This window comes from Hippocampus bargibanti, linkage group LG10 (genome assembly GCF_051943395.1).
Source record: "Hippocampus bargibanti isolate YZ-2025 linkage group LG10, ASM5194339v1, whole genome shotgun sequence".
NCBI lineage: Eukaryota > Metazoa > Chordata > Actinopteri > Syngnathiformes > Syngnathidae > Hippocampus > Hippocampus bargibanti.
Genome location: NC_142743.1, coordinates 9887204 through 9912013, shown reverse-complemented (window position 1 = coordinate 9912013; position 24810 = coordinate 9887204). Strand labels below are relative to the sequence as shown.

Below are 24810 nucleotides of genomic sequence, written 5' to 3'. Positions count from 1 at the left end.
CAATAATTGCGGATAGATGCCAGAAGATGCCAAAAAAGCACTCTGAAGATTCTGAACTGACTCCTGCAACATTCTTTATTGCTCTACTTTACTTTTTTGTGTTGGATTGTCTCAGGTGCCTCTATGCAAGACCTACACTTTGTAGGTCTTGCCTGGTGTGGTATATCCCTGCCTCTATGGCTCTGGTGTTCAGGGCCTGCTCTTGAGCAGCCAGGATGAGTGCCTCTGTGCTGGAGACAAACCGGAGATGGACGAGACGGATGAGATGCGATTTTATATATATATATATATATATATATATATATATATATATATATATATATATATATATATATATATATATAATATATATATATATATATATATATATATATATATATATATCAACCGTGTTATATTTGTGTTTGTTTGTTTGTTTTACTCCTCAAATGTCAATTCCACAACATGTCCTTATTTCAAAAACATTTCCAAAACTAATTTAAAGCATTCAGATTTAATTTTAATGGTGATTCATAACTCGAGTTTTTGACTTACGACCGCGCTCATGGAAGAGATCGAAGTCGTATGTGGAAGCTTCCCTGTATTCATTTTACCTCGATTTGGCGCCGAGGCGAGCGCCCCCCCCCCGTGCGTGACACGTGAGCTGGGAGGAAGTGGAGGATGAGGAGAAGAAGGAGGAGGGCGCTCGAGAGCTCCAACGCAACGTTCAGCCGGTGAAATCACGCACACACACACGCGCGCACGCGGACACGATTGTCAGATCGTTTAAGAAACAGCGGATGCGAAACGGAACCAGCGACGGTGCTGGAGCGCTCAGCCCGTCGATTTGGAGCATCCCTTTCCCGCGAGTTGTTGCACCTCGCTCCCCCCGTGCGCGCCTCTGCTCCAGAGGGAGGCCCCGAGCGGCGTCGGGATGTAGCAGCGGATTAACGGCGGAGGAGAGCGGCGGGACGCAGAAGGAAAGGGAAGGACATGGGGAAGGACCAGGAGCTGTTCCAGGCCGTCAAGACCGACGACTTGCAGACAGTTCAGCGCCTCCTGCAGAGACCTCGGCCCGGGAAAGCCAGTGAGTAGATGCCCGGTTCCCCCCCAGGAACATACACGCACACAAAGTATAATCTCCAATGAATCCGAAATGTTTGACATTTGTGTTTGTGTGTGACATTTGTTTACCTGGATAACTACACAGTTTTTTTCTATGCACAGATTGTGTACGTGTGTGTGTATGTGTGTGTGTGTGTGTGTGTGTTTGCGAAAAAGCAACGAATGGGAGGTTCAAGAGGACGTATGTATGTGACTTGTGACGTCAGCATGATTGTGATGACGTTGCATGCATGTGAAAAAACTGGGATTTCTTCTGAAACTACACACAGACTGATAGTGGTGACGATTGTGTGTGTGTGAGTGCGCGTTCGTGTGTGTGTGTGTGTGCGTGTGCGTGTGCGTGTGCGTGTGTTTAGAGGGTGATGTGTGTGCCGCACTTGTCTTTCTGTTTTTGCGGCATGACACTTGGCATCCTTCCTGACGTGTGTGTGTGCGTGTATGCGTGCGTGTGTGTGTGTGTGTGTGTGTGTGTGTGTGTGTGTGTGTGTGTGTGTGTGTGTGTGTGCGCGCGCGCGCGCGTGTGTGTGTGCGTGCGTGCGTGCGTGTGTGTGTGTGCGTGTGCGTGTGTGTGTAATTGTGTACCCATCTTCCACACAATGCAAATATGTGTACTTTGTGAATATGTGTGTGTGAGACGCGAAAGGAACCACACACCAGTGGTCATTCAGATTTAAAAATGTTGGTTCTTATTATTTTTTGCTTTGACAGTGCAAGAGCATACAGAACTTGCATGATGCCAGTGTAGTCCTCATGCTAATGTGTCGTGGCAAATGTAATTGAAATGCTAATTCGAACGTCGTTGGTCACTTTTTAAATAGTAATGGTGGCGCAACGCATGTAGACGGATAATGGAACAACATTGGTTTATATTCTGTGTCTGCCAAGAAAAAAATCAATCAATATTTATGTGACTTAACTCATTCACGGCCGCACGATGTGCAAAAATGTGTCCACTCCAGTTCCAGGGTTTTTTGGCATTGCCATTCAAATTCCAGCACCCTCAGAATATTGTTTTAGGACTACATAAACGTTCAATGTGTGTATAATAAAGTGAATTTATTATAAACTCATATCATATCATTCTCAAATGTGACAGTTTTCGGCATGTGAAGTATTTCCTTATTCGAATTTGTTAAATGTTTTTTTAGGAAACCTTAGACTCTCTTCTTTCATCAGAAAAAAAGAGTTAATTCCTAAATTATATGGGTCTAGAGTTATATGAGCTTGAAATAAGGGGGTCTGTCTAAAATACAATGCAATACATACATATTGCTTTATATGGCGCTTTAACAACAGCTGAAGCTGGAACAAAGCGCTAACATGGGACAAAAACATAAATGCTGCCCCCTAGTGGAAAAGAAAAAAACAATGCCAGAGGCCATGGGCAGCGCTTTATCGGCACCCAAGCATGAAAAAACAAAACTCGAACAAATTCAGGAATGGCGCTCTACCTCATATTGTCAATTCCCGAACAAATTCGTGAATGGCAGTGAATGAGTTAAATAGTAATGGTGGCGCAACACATGGATACAGATAAGGGAACAACATAGGCTTATATTCTGCGTCTTCCATGAAGAAAATGGATTGATATTATTATAAGACTTAATGTGTCTCTAACAGCACTAAATTAAATGTATTCTTTTTTGTGCCTGCATAACGCCACTGAATTTTACTGCCTCCCAGTGGCCAATGCGGGCACATATGGAGGAGCAGTAAAGTGAAATTGACTGTAGCATAAAATTATAATGCACAAGCACATACTTGTCAACTTTGTCTAATAGCTGCCCTTAGAAATAATTACAATTCCCATATAAAAGTAATAGTATGCCGTACATTATTTGAAATGATAAAAAATGTATAAAATATGGAAAAAACATAAGTTGACAGTTAAGCAAGCAGTTTGTTTATTTTCTATTTAACAATGTGACAATTTCATTTTTTTTATGAACTGAAATATTTATAGAGTGCTGTTTGGCCTTAATTGCCAAAACAGGAAAAAAGTGATTTTATTTGTGGCAGTTGGAACGGATTAATATCATTTCCATTCATTTCAATTGGAAAATAGTATTTGAGATTTTTGAGTATGTTTAGGAGGGCCCAACCAATTTGGATTGTATGATGCAGATTCAAATATTTGACAGAATAGGTTGGATGATTTAGTAAAAAAAAATCATCGTTTTGTTTTTTTTTGTCCCCTAAAGCAGTGGTCCCCAACCATTTTTGCGCCACGGACCGGTTTAATGTCAGACAATATTTTCACGGACCAGCGGATAAAGAAACTTTCCAAAGACGTTTGTTTTTTACTCATTTTGCAAGGTTACGGTGGGCTAATTTTAGCGGTATGTATCACGTGACCTAGACAAGCGTTTTGACATGCGTCAAGAGTAAGTCATGGACGGATGTCATCTAGTAATTTTTCATTTTATGTAAATTATTTATTCTTTCTGCGCGGCCCGGTACCAAATGACCCACGCACCGGTTCTCCTGAATGACAATCCCGCGGCGCAGGGTTAACAATCATATGGTGGCGCTCAAGTGGCATCGAAAAAAAAAAAAAAACGTCACACATGCCCGCTTTTATGAGTTATCTCGGTAAGGCACATGCCGATAAAATAATAAATGCAACAAAAAAAACTGAAAGGGACTTTGAAACCATTTGAGGACACGCGGCTTGAAATAACAACAAACATAGCCAACATCGGACTCTTGCTTAGATGGCCTTTATTTTGCTGCAGTGCTCAGTTGACCCGAATCTCAACTTCCTTCTCCTTTATCTCCGTTTGTTTGTTTTCTGCTTAAAGGACAACCGACGTCTCCGGACGAGTTGTGTCCATAATTTGTAAAATCACTTCCAATGACTTCCACTTCCAATGAGCGTATTTTACAAAGATTCCACGGCATATTGCTATATGTTACGTTTTAAGATTCGCGCTGAAGATTAAGGAAGTCTTGTTTTTGAGTTGGTGACGATCCTGACGTGACGTCACATTCGGAACGCCCCTGACCGAGAAAGCGACACACAATGCATTTTGGGTACTTTGGTCTGAAAACTTCGTGTTGACGGCGAAATTAGAAGGAAAACACATAATTAACGCGATAGTGAATCGTTGTGTGTTGCACCAAGACTACTATTTGATACTAGTTGACACAAATTCCCAGCAGAAAAATGAGCCCATTTCCAACAGAGCTTGGGCGCCATCTTGCGCATTTTTGGGGAGCTATATTGGAGTCCAGACGCCTCAAAATGATACGGGAAGGACATTTATGCTTTCCTCTTCAGAACTATCTGAATCATCGTTGTACTAAGTTCATCCTGTCTACTTGATATCTAATTTAAAGCAGATTCTTTACTTACAGACAGTGTAGGTGTTCAAATACCTGACATGTTTCGGCGTCTACTTCCGCCTTCGTCAGAGTGTCACATCCAAACACACTCGGCATCTCCGAGGTCATTTTGAAGTAGTTTTGGGACACTTTAAAGGACAACCGACATCACTTTTTTGTTTCCTAACTGACATCAGAAAAACATTTTATAGCATTTAAAATACCCAAAACACGCATTATGATATTTTTAGTCAAATGCAAAACACCAATAAAAATGACTTAAAGTGTCCAAAAACCACTTCAAATTGAACCCGGAAGTGGCCAGTTACAGAAGGTCACGCCCACTAGTTCGTGGTGTCACCCCAAGACGCCTTGCCTTGCTGGAGAATCAAAACAATGGCTTCAGATTCGGTGAATATGCTTTCTTGTTACTTATCCAGTTATGAATATGATTAAAATAGTTCTGAAGAGGAAAGCATACATGTTTGCAATCGATTAAATAATTTATTCCGGTCATTTTGAGGCAATAGAGGGGGAAATGTAGTGACAAACTTTTTAGTACTCACAGTACCGAAAAAAAGGCAGAAGAGGGCGACATTTCATTTCTTTCATAACTTTGCTGCTGTGAAATGTAAATTTCTCCACTGCGAGACTAATAAAGGCAAATCCAATCCAATCCAAAACTCCATGGAAATTGTCTCCTGGGACGTTTTGTAAGCGAACATCAAATACAGTGAGACCTCAACTTACAAACACCTTATCTTACAAACTTTTCGTCTTAAGAACCTCTAATTTATGAAAATTAAACCTTATAATAAGCACTATTTTCATAATACACACCCATCACGGCTGGCGGAGTGATCTTCGGCGGAAGCACACGACCGAACAGCGCTCCAGCCGGCGCTACTTTGCACACCCCCTCTCATTGAATGCACACGTCGATCGCCTACTTGGAGCTTTTTGCTGATAATTTTACTATGATGGGACCGAAAAAAAAAACCACCACAGGCTCGTGTTCAGCCCAGGAAGGCAATCGAAGAAGTTGAAAAAAACTTTATTTTACAGCACAGTTTATTTCTTTAATTACAGTCCTCATGTAATATGCCTCTCTTTGTAACTTTTTGATACAATGCAGTGTATTTCTTTCATTACAATACAATAGCACATTTATTATACATAGAATAAGGTATGTTGTGTGTAATTTTAAGGCTTATTTAGTTAAAAACTATATTTTATGGAAACCCGGGAACGGATTATTCCCTTTTTAATGGTTTCCTATGGGAATTTCTTTTTTGAGATACACACTTTTCGCCTTACACACTATGTCTGGGAACCAATTAAGTTCGTAAGTTGAGGTCTCACTGTACACTGCAGAAGTCTTGGCGCAACACACAACGATTCACCGTCGCATTATTTATGTGTTTTCCTTCTAATTCGCCATCAACACGGATCAACACGAAGTTTTCAGACCAAACACAGTATCGCAAAATGCATTGAGGTGATGCAAGGTATGTCCTTTCTCAGTCAGGGGCGTTCCTTCAGTGACGTAGGGTGAGGACTCGTCACCAACTCAAAAACAAGACTTCCGGAATATTCAGCGCGAGTCTTAAAACATAAAATATAGATAGCTATATGCGGTGGGATCTTTGTAAAATACGCTCAGTAGAAGTCATTTGAAGCCATTTTACAAATTATGGACACAACTTGTCCGGAGACGTCGGTTGTCCTTCAAGTTATTTTTATTGGTGTTTTTGCATTTGACTAAAAATATCATCCTGCGTGTTTTGGGTGTTTTAGATGCTATAAAACATTGTTCTGGTGTCAGTTAGGAACCAAAAAAATGGTGTCGGTTGTCCTTTAATGATTATGGCAAGATATGAAATATGGAGAAATAATTTGTTTGTTTACATGTCTATAAAATTGGCTGTGCATGTGAGTGTGAGATTGAAGTGAGACAGGTTTTGTTTTGTGTGTGTGTGTTTGTGTGCATGTATAAAAGTGAGACTGTGTGTTTGTGTGTGTGTGTGTGTATGAGTCAGACAATATTACGCTTGTGTGTGTGCGTGTGTGTCTGTGTTGGTGTGCGTGTAACAGATTGTGTGTTTGTGTTCGTGTGAGGTGCAAGTGCATGAAGGTCCTCCACTGCTCTCGGGACAGGGAGATTATTGGTGTGTAAAGACGCCAGATGTTAATGGTAATAGTGTGATGATGACGAGAGCGCACGTGATGACGGCAGGCGGGCACGTGTCCGACAGTTGTTGACGGGGCGTCATCTGAGACTGGAGGTGCTAATTACAGTCTTGCCAACGCAGCCTTCCTCCGCCACGCCCATTTCGTCGCCTCAAATCATCTTCCCCTCATCGCTCTGCCTTTTAATGGCATCTTCCTTTTGCTATTTTGACCCGTTTATGCTAGCCCCTCCGCTCTCCTCTGTCCCTCTCCTCCTCGTCCCGGCTAGCAGTGCCTCGACGAGGAAAAATGCTTCTCCTCAAATGCCAGAACAAATCAGCTCAGAGTGTTCAGTACTGTGTTGGATGACAGAGAGAGAGAGAGAGAGAGAGAGAGAGAGAGAGAGAGAGAGAGAGAGAGAGAGAGAGAGAGAGAGAGAGAGAGAGAGAGAGAGAGAGAGAGAGAGAGAGAGAGAGAGAGAGAGAGAGAGAGAGAGAGAGAGAGAGAGAGAGAGAGAGAGAGAGAGAGAGAGAGAGAGAGAGAGAGAGAGAGAGAGAGAGAGAGAGAGAGAGTGAGTGAGTGAGTGAGTGAGTGAGTGAGTGAGTGAGTGAGTGAGTGAGTGAGTGAGTGAGTGAGAGAGAGAGGGAGGGAGGGAGAATGAGAGAGTGAGTGACAGTGAGAGAGAGGGAGGGAGAAAGAGAGAGGCAGTGAAAGAGAGAGAGGGAGGGAGAAAGAGAGAGGCAGTGAAAGTGAGAGTGAGAGAGTGAAAGTGAGAGAGAGAGTGAGTTAGAGAGTGAGTGAGTGATTCAGAGGGAGAATGAGAGAGAATGAGAGACAGGGGGAGTGAGAGAAGCAGTGAGAGAGAGAGAGAGAGAGAGAGAGAGAGAGAGAGAGAGAGAGAGAGAGAGAGAGAGAGAGAGAGAGAGAGAGAGAGAGAGAGAGAGAATGAGAGACAGAGAGAGAGAGAGAGAGAGAGAGAGAGAGAGAGAGTGACAGTGAGAGTGAGAGACTGAGAGAGGGGGGCGCTATAAAACGTCAGTAAAAAGACAGGAAGTCACGACGTGAGGTTAAAGGGTGACGGATGGAAGGTGTGCGTTGCAACAGGAGAGCGGATTTTACATTTGAATAATTGAACAGGCCTCGCTCCTGGAAGATTCCCGCAGCACTTGGCTGTCATCAATGAGGAGCAAGACATGTTCATGTTCTGCGGTCAAGATAATTAATATGGTTTTGCGAAGCAGGTCGTTTCTCGGGCGTGAAGCGAACGATATGGATTTTTGGAGGACATCGTGCTGCCCTCTGTGGAACATATGATCCATTTGTCAATTAAGTTCAGATCTATCTATCTATCTATCTATCTATCTATCTATCTATCTATCTATCTATCTATCTATCTATCTATCTATCTATCTATCTATCTATCTATCCATCCATCCATCCATCCATCCATCCATCCATCCATCCATCCATCCATCCATCTATCTATCTATCTATCTATCTATCTATCTATCTATCTATCTATCTATCTATCTATCTATCTATCTATCTAGACAGACAGACAGACAGACAGACAGACAGACAGACAGACAGACAGACAGACAGACAGACAGACAGACAGACAGACAGACAGACAGACAGACAGACAGAAAGAGAGAGAGAGATAATTTTGGAAATGAGAAAAATACAATTTATATAATAACACAATTCATTTTTATTCATAGTTACTAAAATGGATTCCTTAAGAAAATAATTGCAATGAATACAAACGTTCTTATTTTTTGTTTTTGTTTGTTTGCTTTATTATTTTTATTCAGTTACATATTTATTTATTATTTCCAGCACGCCCCTTGGCCCTTGTGAGGGTAAAGCAGACCACAAAATGGATGGATGGATATTGACATTGTTAAAGAAAAGCAAAAGAGATTTTCTTCGTTTATATAATGCTTCTCTGATCGGAAGAAGCCAGAATGATGTTTTGATGGTGCACTTTTAAATTAAGCGCAACCGCGTGGTGTATTTTTTACTTACTTGGTGCCACAAAGATGCAACACTTTAATTAATTCATGTATTTATTTCTAAACATGCTTAGCTGCTTTCCAATCGTCTCAAACGGCATCCCGTGAGCTTCGACTGACTTTGTGCAAATGTGCAAACAGGCAGAGGTCGAAAGAGGACTTGAGGCATCGTGATAATGAGAACCCGGGAGAACCTCACTCCTCACCACTTGGCATCTCAAGAGGGTTCCCTTCAGAGAGTCTGTTCCACAAAGTTGCCCGAAAGCCTTTCACTGCCGTCGACTGCCAATGAAATGGGAATAATTTCACGTGGACCGCACGCTTGGACATTGCCACGCGAAACGAGCTTGTTGAGGGGAAATATCATATGCGAGATGCATAAGCAATGGCACGTCGGATGCGGCATCGTCGCTAGAATTAACATAGCAATTTGAACTCCGCGTGACCCACTGGTGATGAGAAAATGTGTCATTCTTAAGGTCGTTTTATTAGGTACCTTTTTTCCGCGTTGCGTTTTGAAATCAAACGTATGGATAGGAAAATATGAGACATTTTATCAATTAAATAATTATTGATACTTTTATGCTTTGACGCGGAAAAAGTATACATAACTGTAGGATGATGCCATTGTAGTGTCGTGGCAAATGTGACTGTAAAGTCATTGAGAGTTTTGAAAGGCGCTTGCAAATGAAATGTATTATTATTATTAAATGTAATTGAAATGCTAATTCTAACGTTGTTGGTTGCTTTTAATAAGTAATGGTGGTGCAAAACATGTAGACAGATAATCTGTGTCTGCCATGACAAAAATCAATTGATATTTATGAGACTGAATCATTCACAGCCACAATTAATGCTTGTCTTTCGTCTGCTAGCTTAATGCTAACGCAAAATAGGAAAAACCATATCTGTATATTGCCCTTTTAGCAGTGATAACTTCAACAATAACTCATTCACTGCCAGACGATGTGCAAAAATGTGTCCACTCCAGTGCTAGAGATTTTTTTTTCACCAGGACCCAAAGAATATTGAGTTTTAGAACTACATCAACATTCAATCCAGCCTTAGAAACCTTGGACTCTCTTTTCTCATCAGATAAAAATAGTTAATTCCTAAATCATGTGGGTCTGGATCTTGAAATGGGGGCGACTGTACACAATACAATGCAATACATCCATATTGATGTATTATAGCGCTTTATCAATAGCTGTAACAAAGCGCTAACATTGAAAAAGGGGAAATGCTGCACTGTTGGGGAAGGAAAAAAAAACATTCCCAGAGGCCATGGCCAGCACCCACTCAAGAAAAAACCCAAACAAATTCGGGAATGGCGCCTCGGTTGGTATTAGCGGCGGAAAGAAGCACTACTCGGAAAAAGGCACGCAATACAAAATCGAATTTACAGCATCTCATTTTTCGACATACCCGCAAAAATGTTTGTATGGACCATTGTTCATAACTCGTATGCTCGTAAGTAGGGGAGCGTCTGTATAGGGGGAGAAAAATCATCAGGGTGGATGCTGTTGGCTGCTGGTGTTCATGTGACTAACTGACAGTCTGACACTGACACAGATATCCGTACTCATTGATTCATCTGGCAGACCGCTTTGAGGGGTGGGGGGGCGGTCTTTTTTTTTCCACGTTTAATCCAAGAGCAATGGCAACGGGGAGGGTGCAAACACACACGCTCCCTAGCAAGCGGCCGCACGCATTCTCATCAGCCGCCGAATGTAAACAGAGCCGACACGACCGCCAATCGCACGCCGCTCTTTTAGCAAATTACAAGCGAAATTAGAGTGTGAGAGCAGGATGAAGGGATGAAGTGCAGATAAGGATGCGTAAATAGTTGGGGGAGGGGTGATGGAGGAGGGAGGGGCGTTTGGGGTAGGGGGAGTTTTTGCCCAGATTACAGAACAGCCTCAGATTATGGCCTGGTGCACGGATTAAGAGGGTTTGACCAAAAAAAAGTAGAGACAGAGAAGCAAACCGGCACTGTGTGTGTGTGTGTGTGTGTGTGTGTGTGTGTGTGTGTGTGTGTGTGTGTGTGTGTGTGTGTGTGTGTGTGTGTGTGTGTGTGTGTGTGTGTGTGTGTGTGTGTGTGTGTGTGTGTGTGTGTGTGTGTGTGCGTGCTCCTTGCAGCATTTTGGTGTCTTCATCCCTTTTATGTGATTTCAAAGGTCAAGGTTATCGCCACACGCACATCGCCATGCGCTCACATGCACACACAAGCTAAACATGAGAAAAATATATAAATATATATAGATATATATCAAAAATACACTGATACGTGACTCACTAATAGTGCGCTTTTTTTTCAAAGATAAATCCCACATCTGGCTACCACCAAATTGGAAATCACGCTTGTTTTTCATCCTTGACGATGCGATATGACGAGCAAAATTGAATACAGTAATTATAAGCAATTCATGTTAACTCATTCACTGCCTGTGGCAGGGTTTTTGTCTTTTTGTCATTGTCACTTGAATTCCAGGACCCACAGAATATTGAGTTTTAGGACAACATAAACATTCAATGCAGCGTAAAAGAAAAACTTCTAGTCTCTTCTTTCATCAGAAAAAAAGAGTTACCGTATTTTCACGACAAAGGGCGCACCGTGTGAAAAGGCGCAGTCTCATTTATGTGTGCCATTTCTGTATTTAACACACACATTGGGCGCACCGGATGAAAGGACGCAAGTTTTATATACTCCTCTACTGCCATACGTACGTCCGCCTCACAACAACACACAGGCATACAAATGTGCGTATTTAAAAACACAGATCGGGAGCAAAACTGAGTTTGGTAGTGCTTTATTAATTAATTACAAAGTAATAACATTTTGTAATCATCACTCAATAGGCGTCGACATGGTAAAAAAGAGCACATTACCGGTACCGACTTTTCCGAAATCACAAAAATGTTGGGGTTTGTTTTTCTTCCTCAGTTTACAACCGAAAAATACTGAGAGCACCTGAACACACCACTGGACTCCGCATATGTCACTTCCTCATCTTATGTCTCATTGTGAGAGACGCATTATCCTTGTGTAGTAGTGATGGGAATTCCGGCTCTTTAAAAAGATCCGGCTCTTTTGGCTCAGAAATGGCTCCTCAGTTTGTTTATTTGTTTTTTGTTGCTTACATTAATTAACTACCAAAAATCATGTAAAATATGTGAAAAACGAATTACTCATGTAAAAAATACACTATATGAAATATTTGTATTTATATGGCTTGATTTATATGTGCACAGAGAGCATCCACTATCTTTCACTTTCCCTGTGGTTACTCTGGTCTGATGATCAGCTGTCACTAATTTGCTTTTCATATTAATAATGCTATCATACCAACTAGTCAAAAATATAATAATTGAATAATAATAACAGCATAATGTAATAACATTTGTCCACCTGTTTACCTCCCTCCTCCCACCTTCTCCTCACTGCTCCATGTGTTTGTAATTCTCCCCTCCCTCCTCTACCACGGATATCGACCAATCACGTGCGGCTTTAACCAAACACTGGGGGCGGGGAATAGAGGACAAAACAAGTCGGCTCCCATTTCCAGCTCCTTGTTAGGAATGGGCTCTCTTCGTTCACTTCAGAGATCCGGCTCTTTGAACCGGCTCGTTTGCGAACGACATCACTATTGTGTAGCGTTCATTGTGAGCAGGCTTGTTTGTATTGTTCAATCACGATTTAAAAAAAGCAGACATTGATTATAAAGGGAAATGTTTTTGTTTTTACTGTAATTTGTATTTCTTTACTTATTACGACTACACGGACTGTAGGTTAGCTAAAAAACTGGCTGACAAAATAGCGTCTCTTACATTACCACGGTACCAATTGAATGCTCGGCTAGCAAGTCGTTATAATTCAGTAACAGCGGCGACTCTGTCGTCTCCTTCACAACCTCAGTGTGACATTGTGACATTCAGATGGTCATTTGGCCCAAGCTCACCTCAACTCTCCAGAGGCCAAACAGTGGTGCAGTTTGCTAAAAACCTATGGAGGAATAAATGAATATGGAAGAGTAGAGAATACATGAATACTTATTGTTTTCACAGTTTTAAATGTAGAGTGTTGCGATAACAAAATCTTCTTGCGTTTCAGAGCTCCTCGGAGCAGCCAAGCGAGTGAACGTCAACATCCAGGATGCAGACGGGTAAGGAGAAACACCTTTTTTTCCTCAAATCGTTTGATGAGGGAATAATGATTTAAAATCACGACCATGTTTCGCCGCTACTATTTTATGACTGTTTAAAGCCAAAAACAAGACAGGACTCAAGTCACGAAAGTAAGTGAGCAACTCGAATGGAATGCGATGAATCAAACCCTTCACACTTGGAAAATAGATGGGTATTCGAAGGAAGGAAGAAAGAAAGAAAGAAAGAAAGAAAGAAAGAAGAAGGGAGGGAGCGAAGGAAGGAAGGAAGGAAGGAAGGAAAGAAAGAAAGAAAGAAAGAAAGAAAGAAAGAAAGTGAGAGACAGACAGAGAGAGTAAGAGAGAGAGAGAAAGAGAGAGAAAAAGAGGAAGAAAGATAAAGAAAGAAAAAGAGAATAATATAAGCAGATAAAAGCCGAAAGGAAAAGAAGAAATACATATAAATACATATAAATAAATAAACAAATGACTACATGAAAAATACTTCTGATAAATATAAATAAACAACGAACTAAAAAAAATAAGAAAAATATAAACAAATAAGTAAATAGATGCATAAAAAATAAATACACAAATGAATAAATGAACAAAATATGAAAATATAAATAAATAAATATGAGAAATATATAACAAATAAATAAATGTGAAAAATATGAACACATAAATAAATGGATGAATAACAAATAAATAAATTAATTAATAAATAAAAAATAGAAAAAAATAAATTTAATAACTAAAATTTGCAACAGGATTATTTTACAATTTGCTTTATTTTTTATTTTTTTTGGAGGGGGTGTCGATTGACCGCTCACAAGTCCAAAACAAATAGTTTTGGACTAATATTTGATCAAAACAAAAGTAGCATTTATTCGGAATAATTATGATAAAAATACATCTACAGTGATACTGCTACTTAAAAATTAAATGGTTCTAGAAGAAATTTCTAAACTACAAAAAAATCTGTTTTCTAAAGTCTAAAAATGCATAGAAATTCAGTAATATAGGTTACAATTCCCTTATTGCACAACAAAGGCAATGCACGACATACATATTGGCTTACATAGGGCCTTGCACGCTGGGTTCCAGCGGACAGTAATTTCATCTGTGCTGTATGTCATGCATATTAGCATATTGGACAATAAAGCTGACTTTGACTTTGACCTTTTGACTTTAACAACAACTGAAGCTGGAACAAAGCGCTAACATGGAAAAAAAGGGAAATGCTGCCCCCTGATGGAAGGGGAAAATATTTCTAGAGGCCATGGCCAGTGCTTTATCGGCACTCAAGAAAAAAAAGAACAAATTCGGGAATGGTTCAATTCTCCAATACATTCGGGAACGGCATTGAATAAGTTAATGACTGATGATTGGTCGATTCGGCTCCAGGGCCTACATCTATATTCCCGGGGGATCCATTAGACACTCCCGCATGTCCACAAACACACACACACACACACACACACACACACACACACACACACACACACACACAGGCATGCATACGCTATGTGTGTATGCCAGGCTCTAGGGCAGAGCAATTGCTTATTAATGGAAGTAGGTCATTTGAACACCCCCCCGCCTAACCCCTCTTTCGTCACTCTCACACTGAGCCGAGGGGTGGAGCTGTTCTACGCCAAAGATTAATTCGGCTTCAAGTAATGCTCGTGATTTTACGCATGCGGGCGTATTGACGTGTGACGTTTTTCACCTGATCTGTGCATGTGTGAAGGTTGTCGCCTCTGCATCACTCTGCTCTGAGTGGCAATAAGGAGATGATCTCTCTGCTGCTGGAGGCTCAGGCAGCCGTGGACATAAAAGACAATAAAGGTAAAAAAAAAAAATGTAATTTGCATATTTCATCTTGCTGTGTTCCAACACTGAGAGAATTGGTGGAAGATTTCTTATTAGGAAATGCATGGAAGTAGAAGTTATGGGGGATGCCATTTTGTTTGTGAGCAATGCATTGTGGGTTGATGCCAATTTTACAAGAATGAAATTACAATATTACATCACAAACTTGTGATTTTACAGTAATTCTTTTTTTTTAACAACACAAATATGTTACAAGAGTGGAGTCCTGATATTCTCAGTTTTTTTTTAATTACACTCTTCTTTTCCTTTTGGCTTTTCCCCTCAGGGGTCGCCACAGCGAATCCATGTCCTCCATCTATCCCGGTTTTGTGCATCCTCTTCTCTCTCACCTTCATGTCCTCTTTGACCACATCCATAAACCTCCTCTTCGGTCTTCCTCTCGGTCTCCTGCCTGGCAGTTCAAGGGTCAGCATCCTTCTGCCGATATAGTCACTCTCTCTCCAAACCATCTCAGTCTGGCCTCCCTGACTTTCTCTCCAAAGCCTCTAATAGTAGTTGTCCCTCTAATGTACTCATTCCTGATCCTATCCAACCTGGTCACTCCCAAAGAAAACCTCAACATCTTCAGCTCTGCTACCTCCAGTCCAAACATCATGGCTGGTCTCACCACTGTTTCATACACTTTTCCTTTCATCCTAGCTGAAACCCTTCTATCACACATCACACACATTTTTCTCCAGTCGCTCCAGCCTGCCTGGACATGCTTCTTCCCTCTTTTCCACACTCTCCATTGCTCTGGACAGTTGACCCCAAGTACTTAAAATCCTCCACCTTCTTTATCTCTTCTCCATTGTAGCATCACTCTTGCACTTGGATCCCTCTCATTTCCACACATATATTCCGTCTTGCTGCGACTGCTCTTCATTCCTCTCCTTTCCAGGGCATATCGCCACATCTCTAGTTTCTCCGCCACCTGTTCCCTATTCTCGCTACAGATCAGTTTTTTTTAATAAAGAAATAATTAAAAAAATAATTACAAAAAATATAAATAAAAAAATAATTTTTAGAAAAAGAATAATAAAAATAACCAAGCACACTCAAAGTGGTAATGCATAAAAATATCTGGAGGCCAGTAGAAATATTCAACTAGATCCAAAATGTTTTCATCAATTGCAACTCTTTGAAAGGTACGCCTCATATTTTGGCTGCTGTTTATAAAAAGCTGTTAAGCCCCCCCCCACAAAAAAAAAGCGGCAAAAAACAAGCCCCTGTTATGCAATCAAATGGTGAGCTTTCTGAGGACAGAAATAATATTTGTAGAAATATGACACATTTGTGTGCACAGCAAACAGAGAGCAGACGTGAGTGCCTGAGCTAAGAGAAAGCAGCACAGCCCAGATTTGCCCCCCCTTTCCCACCCGCCTTAATATCGCCATCCTTCCCAGTCTGGCAGAACAAGACAGGACAGAAGTCTCAATGCAGATGGGATATGTAAATCCTCCAGCATGGAGCCTCCTCCCAGTTCTGACATACGCGGTGTGTCTCGAAATGGACGCTGAACCACCCCCGCCGCTCCCTGGCCTTCTCGTTGTATCTCATGGAGTATTTCAACACAGAGGATGTTGCGAGGAATCCATCAATTATTTCTTTGTTGCGCTCCTGAAGTAAGGCCAGGGGGTTTGGGGGTGCATGACCGTGTGATAGTGATGGTATGTCGAACCAATGTCACCGGCTTGAGAAATCGTGAGACACGTTACAGCTCCCCCCAAAGACCCACAAAAAAATGAAAGTAAATTAACTTATTCACTGCCAGATGTGCAAAAATGTGTCCACTTCAGTACCAGGGTTTTTCTCACTGTTACTCAAATGCCTGGACCCACAGAATATTGAGTTTTAGGATACAATAAACATTCAATTCAGCGTGAGAAACCCGAGACTCTCTTCTTTCATCAGAAAAAAATAGTTAATTCCTAAATTAAATGGGTTTGGAGTTATATGAGCTTGAAATGAGGGCGGCTGTCCAAAAGACAATGCAATACACACATTGATTTATATAGCTCTTTAACAACAGCTGACATAGAAAAAGGGGAAATTCTGCCCCCTTGTAGAAAAGAAAAACATTCCCCAAGGCAATGGCCAGCGCTTTATTGGCACCCAAACAGGAAAACAACAAAACCCGAACAAATTCGGGAATGGCGTTCTACCTCATATTTTCAATTCCCGAATAAATTCGTGAATGGCAGTGAATGAGTTAACATAAATGATAGAGATTAGACTGAATAAGAAGTTATATTTAAAAGTTTCATGCTGTTATATGCTTAGTCAACATGTGTGACACCAATAGACAATTGAAGCACAGACAACCTGGGGTCAATCAGGTCAAGAGACACAGCAAGTTAAACTGTCAGCTTCATCTAGGACAGTGGTCCCCAACCTTTTTTGCGCCACGGACCGGTTTATTGTCAGACAATATTTTCACGGACCGGCGGATAAACACAACAAAATAAGACGTTTGTTTTTTTACTCATTTTGCTAGGTTACGGTGGGCTAATTTTAGCGGTATGTATGACGTGACCTAGACATAAGTCATAGACGGATGTAATCTGGTAATTTTTCATTTTATGTAAATTATTTATTCTTTCTGCGCGGCCCGGTACCAAATCACCCACGGACCGGTACCGGTCCGCGGCTTGGTGACCTCTGATCTAGGAGATCAGGCCTTGCACAGAATTTAGGACTTGGGATACTCCTTTATCACCGAAGTTATTTTTGATTTGAACATCCTGCACAGGAAGAGTTCATTATCCAGGTTACAAATTTATCAGCTCATGGAAAAGACAATGTTTTATTGCTTACAACTGTTGGGGCTCTGAACGTTCCAGGGGTGTGGTATTCTAATCAAGATATGTCGGTTGTCCTTTAAATTTGCATATACTCTCAATAAATAGCTTGGCAGAGGGCTGCAGAATTCAGACGTCTATCATGAATGGCTACGCCTCCTGCCGGCAGTAAAAGACAATCTTTCTGGGTTCGAGTCTTGTCCACAGTGTCCAATTGAACATCTCTGACAATACTGAATTGGACAAAAAATATATACAATGAAGTAAATCCAGGGTTGCTCAACTATAAGCATGTGGGAGTGCCACCATAATGCTTTATGCCAAGAATTTAAAAAAATATATGCCCATGAAAATGCTGTTAGCGCCGTTGGGGTAGTAAACACAGCCAGCTCCTAACTTCCCGGCCAATTAAAGTGGTTTCACTCATGCGCTTAAATCCAGTTCTACATCGGTGCATAGTTTTGGGCATTATGAAAGCAGAAATTGACTCACTGGAGTGCATGCAAATGACCAAAGCGCGCAATCATTTGTGTCTGTTTGTTAACTGGCCCTCCAGCTCTGCTTTCCCCAGTTCTGACCCCCCTGGCATATTGAATTTTGGACATGTTTCATCAACACAAAGTGATTGGGCTGCTTTCCCTCTGTTTTTCTGTATTTGGCCGACAGTGGAAAATATGTAGACAGCCCCGTATGTTCGGCAGCCAGCACTCAAAGTGCCATTTAAGATGCCAGGATAAGGTGACTGACCTGGGCATCGTTGTGGATTCCTGCCTTGGAAGAAAAAAAAAACAACAACCTGGAAGGTGGCCAATCAGCTGAACCAACTGAGGGGTTCGCGGGAGATCTTTCTAAATACAGTAAAGTCTCGTTATATCGATATTCAAGGGAGTCCGAAAAAATATCGATATAACCGGGACTATCGATATATCCGACCCTGTTTGCATGTAATTTTCCCCGTGCGTGCATAGAAATAGTATCGATATAACCGGGACTATCGATATATCCGATATCGATATAACGAGACTTTACTGTATAGCAAATAGTGTCGTATCGTGCCCACTTTGTCTACACAGAATTTGCTGGCGGACTTCTCAGTGGGGAAGATGCGAAAGCGTTCCCTGACCAAAGTGTGAAACACTCGTTTTTTTTTTAACAAAACATTCTTTACATGACATTACATACATTACATTATGAGCCATATTCTCCCATGCACTTAACACAGGCAAGAGAAGAATTTGCGAAATCTACACAGGAAAGCACAAGCCGCAATCGAACTCTGAGGCCGACATGCTAACCAGTCGACCACACCTAGCTCCTAGCTCTATAGCTATCTAGCTAGCATATATGTAGATTGATATCTAGCTAGCTAAATGATCTAGCTTGCTAGTTATACGGTTTAGCTAGCTAGCTAGTAAACCATATAGCTAGCTATCTAGCAAGCAATCGATTTATCTAGCTTGCTAGATCGATATCTAGCTAACTAGATTGATATCTAGCTAAACCGTATAGCGAGCTATTGACTTATCTTGCTAACTAGATTGATAGCGAGCGAGATGTGATATTTAAGTGTATTTTTTTCCTACCTATGATTATTGAGAATTGCGAAGCCTGACAGCAGTTGATAGGAACGAGCGACGGTACCTCTCCTTCTTGCAGGGCGGGTGTAATAGTCTCTGGCTGAAGGAGCGACCCAGTGCTGTCAGGGTGGTTGGGAGTGGCTGTCTCTCATAGCTTTTAGTTTAGCTAGCGTCCGTCTGTTGCCCACCTCCTCCAGAGAGTCCAGCGAGCAACCCAGGACAGAACTGGCCCTCTTAGCAAGGCGCTCCAGTCTTTTCCTGATGCTGCCTGACCAGCACACAATTCCATATTGGATGGCTGAAGCCACCACAGTCTACTTCACGATCTAGCTAGCTAGTTATACGCTCTAGCTAGCTAGCTAGCTAGATCAATATCTAGCTATTCGTATAGCTAGCTAAACCGTATAGCTAGCTCGCTAGCAATCGAATCTACCGATCGAGATTGGATTGGATTGCATTGGATTTGCCTTTACTCGTCTCGCAGTGGAGAAATTTACATTTCACAGCAGCAAAGTTATGAAAGAAATGAAAGTAGAAAAGCAAAACACAGGAGCTGCTGGAAAGGCAGCCACTCTCGCAGCGCCGTCTTGAAGTCAAAAGAACAAAAAAAAACAAGTAACAAATAACATGACAACACAAAGACACAGAGAGACATTCATTCTTAAGCACTTTCTGTACCCTCTTTGTTACATAAAGCAGTTCCAGATAAAAGAGGAGGAGGAGAGTATCAAAGCGTCTCTTCACCAGTGGATCATATATCAGAGATACTGATCTAGCTAGCTAGATCGGTATCTATGTAGATCAATATCTAGCTATACTGTATAGCTAGCTAAAACGTATAGCTAGCTAGCTAGCAATCAACTTATCTAGCTATCTAGATCGATATTTAGCTAGCTAGATCAATATCTAGCTAGCAATCAACTTATCTACCTAACTAGATCAATATCTAGCTAGCTAGATCGATATGTAGCTAGCTAATGATCTAGCTAGCTAGTTATACAGTCTGGCTAGTTAGCTAGATCAATATCTAGCTACACTGCATAGCTACCTAAACCATATAGCTAGCTAGCTAGCAATTGATTTATCTAGCTAGCTAGATGGATATCTAGCCATACCGTATAGCTATCTAAACTGTATAGCGAGCTAGCTAGCAATCGACTTATCTAGCTAGCTAGATCGATATACAGCTCTGCTAGCTAGTTAGTCTAGCTAGTTAGATCAATATCTAGCTACACTGCATAGCTACCTAAACCACATAGCTAGCTAGCTATACGGTCCAGCTAGCTAGATATTGATCTAGCTAGTAAGATCTAGCTAGCTAAATTTCAAGCACTACTCATTCATGGCGGAATTTTACCTCAGTGTCGTAGGCCGTTACTCAAACTGCGCCTGACTCAGCCCGGTGATGTGGCTCATCATTTGAATCACAGTTTAGGGCTTTTTGGGTGGCTGCCATTAAATGGCCACTCACGAACTGAACAGGCACTCACTAACTGTACAACATGTTTCGATGCTGTGTTCATAGGGGCATGTTTTACGAGTGTTTTTTTTCCCCAATATTCGTGTCTGTTTTGCCAGCAGCTTGTCTCTATCACAGTAAAGACTTCCAATGGACTCTTGTAAAGTTACGACTGGAAGATTTCGCCGCATCCGTGCGCTCAAGGGTGTCACCTTTGTTCATGTAGGGATGCGCCCTCTGCACTACGCCGCCTGGCAGGGCAAGACTGAACCACTTAAAATGCTGCTGAAGGCAGGCTCGTCCGTCAACGGACAGTCGGACGAAGGACAGATCGCGCTGCACCTGTCTGCTCAGCACGGGCACTATGACGGGGTAACCAGATGTGTACTTTGGCCTTGCCTTCTTTTTCGTCTGGGCTTCAACGTGCATCCATCTTGTGTTGACGAAATGTGACATTTATATTATTTTTGGGTGTGTCTACAGTCGGAGATGTTGCTGCAACACCAGTCCAACACGTGCATCTCAGACGTGGCAGGAAAAACACCGCTGGACCTCGCGTGCGAATTTGGACGCGTGGCCGTGAGTATAAAAGCAAAATAAACGTCACAAGTAAGCCAGTGGTGACTGCAAAACAAGTCATTTCATCCACTTTTCATACTTGAATTGTATTTTTGTTTTAGGTGGTACAGCTGCTGCTCAGCAGTAACATGTGTGCCACTATGCTGGAACCCAAACCGTCCGACCCTAACGGGGTGTCGCCTCTCCATCTTGCAGCCAAGAACGGACACATTGACGTGATACGGTCAGAAGAATTCACAAATGTTATCAAATGATTTTAGTCGGTTAAAAACAGTTTTAAGTGTCGTTTTGCTACATTCCAATCAGGCTAATACCTGTTGCAGGTTGCTGATTCAAGCTGGCATTGACATCAACAGACAATCTGAGTCGGGTACAGCTTTACATCAGGCTGCCCTCTGTGGGAAGACAGAAGTAGTGCGTCTTCTGCTTGAAGTAAGTTGCTCACGGTCAAGGGTTTTATACCTGCGAGACACTGTGACCTTATATACATACGCGTGTGTAATATTTCATTGCGCAATTTTATGAACAAAATTACACATGTAAACATGAATACTTTTAACAATTTACAACATATTTCTAGCAATAATCAAGTGCAGTGATACCTCATCTTATGAACGCTTTATCTTACGAACTTTTCGCCTTACGAACATTAAATTCGCCAGAATATAATTTTGGCATACAAACTAGTTTTGGGCAAACGAACCAAACCACACAGAGCGCCACGCTGGCTGGCGAACTAGTTTTCATCATCCCTTTCCTTGAGTGCATACGTGGTTTGTTATCAAGGATACTTTTGCTATTATGGGACTGAAAAAAACCCTACCACAGGAAAGTGTTAAACCGAAGAGGACACAAAACAAAATTACGGTCAAGGAAGGAGATCATGACGAGGTGTGCGTTTGTGTGACTTAGCTTCCCACTACCGGTATGATAAGTCGACCATTGCTACGTGTGGCTAAGGGTGTTTCTGTGTTGTCTAAGCAACGGTCTCAGGCAATAGAAGAGGTTGAAAAACTTCTGTTGATTTGGATTAATGAAAAGCCGCTAGCAGGGGACATTGTGAGTGGGGGTTTCTCGCCGAGAAAGCAAGGTAACTTCACTCGAATATCATTAACAGGCAACCTGGAAGTTCATCCATTGACAACCACCATCACAAAGGTAAATAAAACGACTTTATTATATACAGTAAAGTCCGTTCATATTATATCGATAATACAATACAAACGGAGAAAATTACATGCATTATATTATACATAAAATATCGATGTTTATGTAGTTTTGCATATTCATTATACATAAAATAATGTATATTTTGTGTAGTTTTAAGGCTTATTTAGTAGAAAATATGTTTTATGGCGACCTGGGAACGGATTATTCTCATTTTTGATGGTTTCTTATGGAAAATAAATGTTTGGCAGACGAACTTTTCACCTTCCACACACTTTCTGGGAACCGATTAAGTTCGTAAGCTGAGGTGTCACTGTATGTTCTTGTTGTACAGCATTGTGTCTTTTTTGCTGTGGACAAATTTAATTTAAAATCTTTCATTTAACTGATTTCAAAGTAAAATTCCACTTGAGCGGAACTTGTCTTCTCAGAACTTTTGTATTTTCTCGAGACCTTTCGCACTGACTTGTTTTCTGGGTGGTTGACTTCGCTTTTTACGAGTAGCAATACTTGTTAGAATTAACATTACTGCTATTATTTAATGATGAAAACGGAATCGAAAATATCTCAAAATTATATTTAACAATTTTTGCGTTTCCCGTACAAACTTTCTTGTATGCCGTGCATATCTAAAAATGTGCAGAAATCGTACAGAATACAGCAAAATACGGCTGTTTTTTTTTTTAGTCCAGGGATAATTTCCTTCATCACACCGTTTACAATTGCACTTTGAAATATCTTCTTTCACGGCGTAAATATTTTGCAGAGGTCGCCTTGTTTTAGCTATAAAATCTGACTAGTATTATTAAAAAAATTTATTTATGTATTTATTTTTTTATTTTTATACTTCAACCTTTCTCATTTCAAAATGCTGAAAAGCCTCAATAACTTGCTGAGTCACCTTTAGCAGGAAGCTAATTTAAATTGTTTGAGATAAACATTCCATCATATTGTTCCAAAGACTGAATTTAGCTTGGTTGGACAACCCTGGTTCAACATTAATACGTTCAAAATGTCTGTAAATAAATGTTCCACTTTGTTTTTCATCTTTATATGGTATTATTGGTTTCTGTCAGTGGAAAACTTCCTTGCAGTTACAATTTCTTCTAGCGGGTGTTAGCTTACCTTGTTAGCTCATTAGCAACAAACATTCTTCCATGCTAGCTATCCGTAACCTTTTTAGCCTGTGCCACCCTCACATTTCAACGTTATTATTTTTTGCCACTATCGTTCTTCTGCGTGCAAAATGGTCTGAGTCGAAAACAAGTTGAGCGTTGACAGATTGACAGAATACGTCAGGGCGGGCAATATTTGTCACGGTTGAGAGATGATGCAATTTTGAGGACGTTAACCGGAAAAGTCATTACAGAGCTTTTGTTGTCAAGCCTTTTGGATGAGAGAGAGGTCGCAGTGACTCACTGAGTGAAAGTGAGACTGGAAGAACATTCCACATTTGAAGCATGAGGATGCAGGCAATTGAACTGAAAACTTGATTTAAGGAAAGAATATAATTTTAGAGCGTTAAAATAAGTACAGCGGTGCCTTTTGGGATATGAGTTGAATTTGTTTCATAACCGCTCCCATAGCCTCTTTCCTTGTTGACATGAATAGAATGCATTACAGCAGTACTAACAGGCAGTGGCGGGCTGTGAATTTCATCGCTAGGCCTTCAGTAGTGCTATGTCTGAATCAATTCCGACTGAAAAAAAGTGTGGTTTGACTGACCGACCTTTCTTAATGATGTCCATTTTTTCTTGAGAAGTCAGTCTTGAAAATGGCTTTAACGGTAAATCTCGAACCAAATCCATTTCTTTTCCTTCAGCCATTGTGGGTTGACAAAACTGCTATTAAATCAACACAAAAATATATTTGCTTATGCAGCTTGCTACCGATACTCTATGCTAGCTCTGGCCAGTATGCATTTGTCACTAGCGGCTGGTAATCAGAGCAGTTTTTCCGAGTCAAACTATGATTGGCTAGTGACTAGTGACTAGCCAATCACAGGTTGCCAACTCGAAATCAACAATTTCTTCGACACATTGATGCGACAGGGCCCGCAGAACTTATTGCGAAGGCCTCCAGATAGGTTGGTAACATATGATGGCATTAATGTGATTGGTTAAATGCTTAAATATGAAAACACACATCTGGAAGCAGCGCAACAGAGGGGAATTTAATGAAAGGAAGCTGAAAGACAATTTGGAATTATTTCATAAAAATTCATGGAAAAAATTTAATTCACATCAGTCCGTGATTCAGATATTTTTAGGCCAGCAGAGAAGGCTTTGCAGGCCTTGGCGGTCCGCCACTGCTAAAAGTGGTCTTCATTAAAAAGAGTGTGACTGGTACGGGGTTGCTCAATGCTATGCGTCGTCGGGATGGAAAGCGACGAGTGAAACAACATGATTACATGTGGCCTGTCGGTTATGTAACAGACTATACATTATACTGCATGACTGTCGGTTTTTTTTTTCCACTCAGAGTGGGATAAGCGCCGGAGTGAGGAACACTTTGAGTCAAACTGCACTGGACATTGTCAACCAGTTTACCACCACGCAGGCCAGCCGTGAGATCAAGCAACTCCTCAGAGGTGAGCGTTTG

General features: G+C 41.1%; 1 protein-coding gene across 3 annotated transcripts in view; it reads left to right on the top strand.

Annotated features, from left to right (window-relative positions):
- Positions 1-685: 685 nt before the first annotated feature.
- LOC148892343 (caskin-1-like) overlaps positions 686-24810 on the top strand; it is a 46968-nt gene continuing 22843 nt past the window's right edge. For all 3 annotated transcript variants that reach the window (XM_089006539.1, XM_089006538.1, XM_089006536.1), the window contains exons 1-8: positions 686-1066; positions 12724-12775; positions 14505-14602; positions 20690-20835; positions 20947-21042; positions 21144-21265; positions 21366-21474; positions 24691-24799. In XM_089006539.1, the coding sequence (XP_088862665.1) occupies positions 973-1066; positions 12724-12775; positions 14505-14602; positions 20690-20835; positions 20947-21042; positions 21144-21265; positions 21366-21474; positions 24691-24799 (826 nt within the window). In that variant the 5' untranslated portion in view covers positions 686-972. The remainder of the gene's footprint in view (positions 1067-12723; positions 12776-14504; positions 14603-20689; positions 20836-20946; positions 21043-21143; positions 21266-21365; positions 21475-24690; positions 24800-24810) is intronic.